The sequence below is a fragment of the Trachymyrmex septentrionalis genome, unplaced genomic scaffold (assembly GCF_001594115.1).
Source record: "Trachymyrmex septentrionalis isolate Tsep2-gDNA-1 unplaced genomic scaffold, Tsep1.0 scaffold19, whole genome shotgun sequence".
In the NCBI taxonomy this organism is placed as follows: domain Eukaryota; kingdom Metazoa; phylum Arthropoda; class Insecta; order Hymenoptera; family Formicidae; genus Trachymyrmex; species Trachymyrmex septentrionalis.
In genome coordinates this window covers 5,529,639-5,534,438 of record NW_017305071.1, presented here as the reverse complement: position 1 = coordinate 5,534,438, position 4,800 = coordinate 5,529,639, and the positions used below count along the sequence as shown (strand labels likewise).

The 4,800-nt window shown below is 30.8% G+C and overlaps 1 protein-coding gene across 1 annotated transcript in view; it reads left to right on the top strand.

Annotated features, from left to right (window-relative positions):
• Positions 1 to 884: 884 nt before the first annotated feature.
• The window catches only part of LOC108747029 (armadillo repeat-containing protein 5-like), a 7,632-nt gene continuing 3,716 nt past the window's right edge, over positions 885 to 4,800 (top strand). The window contains exon 1 of the mRNA XM_018484246.1: positions 885 to 1,822. Coding sequence (XP_018339748.1) covers positions 1,511 to 1,822 — 312 coding nt within the window. The 5' untranslated portion in view covers positions 885 to 1,510. The remainder of the gene's footprint in view (positions 1,823 to 4,800) is intronic.

Genomic DNA, 4,800 nt, shown 5'->3' with positions numbered 1-4,800 from the left:
AAATATTTTATAAATATTTTATAAATATTGTGTGCTGTCTGACTCATAATTTAATAAAAAATAACTATAAATTTTAGATGAATTTTAGTAATTAAAGTGAAATAAATATTTGATGAAAGCAAAACAGATAGTTCTTACAATTAGTGCAATCTATAGTGCAGGAAAATAAAAAGCAAATTTCTTAATTAAATTCAAAATTCAATCAGCTACAACTTTATTAAAAATGAATAAAATAAAATTTTAAAAAAGGATTTTAAAACTTAAAATCTCTACTTTTAAAAAATCATTTTTTTATTTCCGCAAGTTTGATTTTTACATATAGAAAACTATGACGAACTAGACAAAATGGAAAATTTTCTTGTTATTTTGTAGGCCTGTCACATGCTTAAAAAAAAACTTAGCAAAAATTTTCAACTTTTCATTGTGAAAGCTTAAAGTTTTCCTTACAAAATCATTTTTTTAAATATTCCTAAAATTTTTTATTACTGAGTTATTGCGGATTAAATAAAAAGAACATTTTGGCTTTAATTGCTCTCAGTTAAAAATTATCACAGTTCAAAAAATAGATTCTCGAAGCTGAAACTTTATTTTATTGAACAGTATAATTGCTAATTTGAGTAAAATATTGCGTCCTGAATTTACTTAAAAATTTTTTTGGAATCATCAGACGCGAACTTTAACTGATCGGTTATTTCATTCTTTCATAAACTATTTAATTTATGTAATGGATAAACAAAAGAGTAAAGAAGTAATAGCATAAAAGAGTTAAAGAGTGACTGAGCTGAAATTTTTTTTATCGAAAGGAACATTATTCTTTATATTCTTGAGCTTTATTAATTTCAGAACATTCTACGCATTTAGAGAACGAATCGGTCAGTCACGTGGTCGTATCTCACGTATGCGCACTGCGATGCGCATTAGCGTACGAAACCTCTACGGAATTCATTACACTAACATAACGGCCAACAATGGCGTTGAATACTTGAATGGAGTTTTGTTAGATGCCTCGACCGGAGTGGACGTACTTTTGCTTCGGTCCGAGTGTTGCATCTTCCACTTTTAAAAGTTACTGCCGAGTTTAATTCGTGCATTAAATTACGATTGATCACGTCTGACGTCAATTTCCGGTGTAAGAACGAGAGAGCCATCCGAACGAAAGAAGAAGCCTTCTGTCTCTGACTTTCGCGTGATTTCGTATGATTTCGCATGATTTCGCATGATTTCGCGATTGTCCCCAACTGAGCGGCGAAATGTAATTTTTCTTGATCAGCGGAAATGTGAAAAGTGAAGAGAGAAACGTTACGTTTTCTCGACGTTTCCTGTGATCGTATTGATCGCTTCGCGAATCGTGAAAGAGGAATCGGAATGAACGAAGGGCGGCGGAGAGCGAGGAATTCCGTTTGGGATTACATGATCGGTGCCCACAGCACTCGACGTCGCAGAAGTCGCAGAACGACAACAGGAATGTGCCCTCTCCCTCCGCATCCATAGGGCGATGCGATTTTGACAAATGTCACGCGGATCGCATACGTCCGTCCGATTCTCGTCGGCGTCGCGCCACCAGGATTCCGCGATGTCACTGCCGAAGACTCCGCCAGACGAGTCGACGCTGGTGAGGTACTTTCGTGCGGGTAATCATCGCGGAATCGTCACTTGTCTCGACCAGCTCAAAAACGACCCGAAGCGCTGCAAGGAGTTTATTAAACGGAGCAATTGTCTCGACGTTCTCGTCCGACTCTTACGATGCGAGAACCAGAGGATCGTCGACAGGAGTCTAAGCATACTTGCAGACGCTTGCATGAACGACGACGTCAGGGAGAAGGTATGCCCATTCCCCTCCTCTCCCTTAGTGTTTTCCGTTTGATGACATAAGTGTCATTGTGTCTTGTTACTTGTTAAATGCCAAGAAAAAAGCAAATTTGGTCGCTTAATTTTGATTACATTAGATTAGTGCTTACTAAAAGCTACTATATACGTGAAATTAACAAAATTGAATGTAAAAGCATATGAATATTTTAAATAACATGACATTATATAATAGAGAATATACATGTGTATTTATTGTCAAAGTTATTGTAAAGTAAATACATTATGCCACTGCATTTAGATACTTTATATAAAGCGCTCTTTAATGTGTACTCATTCAGTGTAGTGTGAGTGATTAAATTCACTAATAAAAGGTGCTTTCCATTTGATGACACAAGTGCCTTTTTATCTTTTTTTACTCTCTAAGTATTAAGAAAAATGGAATAATGTTTGTGTCAACTTGAATCACGAATAGCGAATTCGGTTACTCTTGCATTACACTAGATTATTTTGTACCTATTAAAAAAAGCTGCTATATATGAATTTAGTAAAGTTAACTGCAAAAATATATAAGTATTTTAAAGGATTAAATACTATATAATGAGATTACCACGTTATCTAACAAAATATATATTATTTTATTGTCAAAGTTGATTATATTACTACATTTAGATACTTTATACACAATCATTAATATGCATTAATCTAATTTAGTGCGAGTGATCAAATTCATCATAATAGTGCTTTTTAGCAGGAGACATATAGATACATTTTACTGGCAGTGTATAGGTCCTGTTCTTTTTGGCTGAACTTTTGCACAGTTCTTTCTTTTCTCTCCAGGAGGAAAAAAGAGGAAGAAAGATGAACTAATGCAGATGAAAAGTTCATCCAAAAAGAACAGACTTTATAACTGAATATTGTTATACCGTAATATAGAGATCATTTCATCTTTATTTAACATTAGTAAATAATAAAGATGTAATGATTCATTGTTGAGTGCTACGAGTGCTTTTCATATGTGCCTGTTTCTATCAAAGTAGATAAATTTTTTAATCTCAGTTCAATTTACTATTAATCTTTTTCTAATCCTTAGAACAAGAAAAAGACCAAGAGTTAGTTGAACTGACACTGAAATTATATATTAATTATAAACTACATTGATAGAAACGGAAGTTAGCGACAGAAATCGACACATTCTATTTTCTTAGCATTCAGAAAGTAACTAATAATGGAACAACACTTGTTTTGACTTGTGTCGACTTTCTTGTTGGAGAGCATCCTGTAAAACACTCATCGATATCTTTACACTGGATTTCCTCCGATCAGACATAAAATTTCTTCTGTCTTTGTAATTGAATTAATATACATTTGTTATACTTAAAATGAAATAAATATATATTTGAAGTTTGATGAAAGCAATATAGAAAGTTTTGATATAGTTCAATGCAACGACAAAGAACAAATCTATATTTGCATCTAGATAGATTTGTCAGTATTGTTTCGAAGCTGTATTACGTATCAAAAATAGTATAATATCTAATAGTATAATAGCTTTAAAGCAACTAACGAATCTATTCATCATGATGTACAGACTAGATGAGATGTATCTGATTGAAGAACACTATAAATTTCAAGTGTAAGGCATCAATGGCTGTGTTCAGCAGAGAATGCAGCTTTGCAACTATTGTAAAATTCTTTTTTATGATTGGCTTTAAAATATATTTACAGCTAGTGAGTAATTAAGGGTAAGACCAATTATATTAAATAATTATATCAAATAATTTTACAACAGTTGCATATTAAATAATTTTACAAGTTGTAGAGCTGTTTTCTCTATTGAATGCAGCGAATAACGCTTTCTGTGTATATGCTCTTTATAGTTTTTATATTTGAAATAAGTATATCTATAATTTAGACACTGAAAAAAAAGAGAAAGAATCATAAAGTTTTTCTTAAAAAACCAGATCTACACATTTGATCTATTTATAAGATTAAATTGCTGCATGTTAAAGATATAAATAGAACATATCCGAAAGGCAGAAAATATTCTTCGTTTTAATACATTGGTTGTCGCAGTTATTATTTGTAAACAATGCCTGATTTTCGCTATTAAAATTTTTAAAACGAATTTAAGTGATAATGCCTACAATGTAAATTTAAAAGTGTATCCAAAAACAATGAAAATACAATTTTATTTCTTGGCTTTGTATTATATAATATTTTATCATTTGAATCTCATGGTAATGAAAATTCTATTCTGATATACAGATAAGAGATATAAAATTTATTGAATACATACAGATAACTTGTTAAGTCACTTCAACAATTAATAATTCTTTTTAGTTTCCTTGCTAATATAATAATGTAACCTAATGTAATAATCTGTGTGTAATGTGTGTATATAATGTAATAATAGTGTGTAATGTAATAATCTAATATAAAAATATGTAATATAGTAATGTAAAAATAATATAAGCTCACATTGAAATAATTATGATTAGTGATCTGATTATGAGAACCTTTATTGAACCTTTTTTGTATTGTAAGAAGTATGTTCTATAATTGTACATTATCTTTTCTGCACTCAGAATAAATACATAATTGCAAAGTCAAAGAAAAGAAATAAAGAATAGAAGAGGTATAGCTGTACAACAGATTAAAGATTTTAGTCCCCACTATTACTCTAATTGCTCAGAGGGGGGAGGATATTATTGCATGCTCTATTTTACATTTGCTTTCTCTCGCTCTAATATGCTCATATATCATGTGATAAATGTGAATGGAAGAGCAGGAAGAGAACTGTCATTTTAGAAGCATTCAATTAATTCATAATATGGATTATATTAGGGCAATATATTACATTGTATAAGACTATAGGAAATACAACATACAGTAATATACTAATGATTCTATATATAATAATTTTTTAATTTCTTATGCATTTAGCAGAAATATATTTGATGTATACATATATTATTATTAACATTATATATA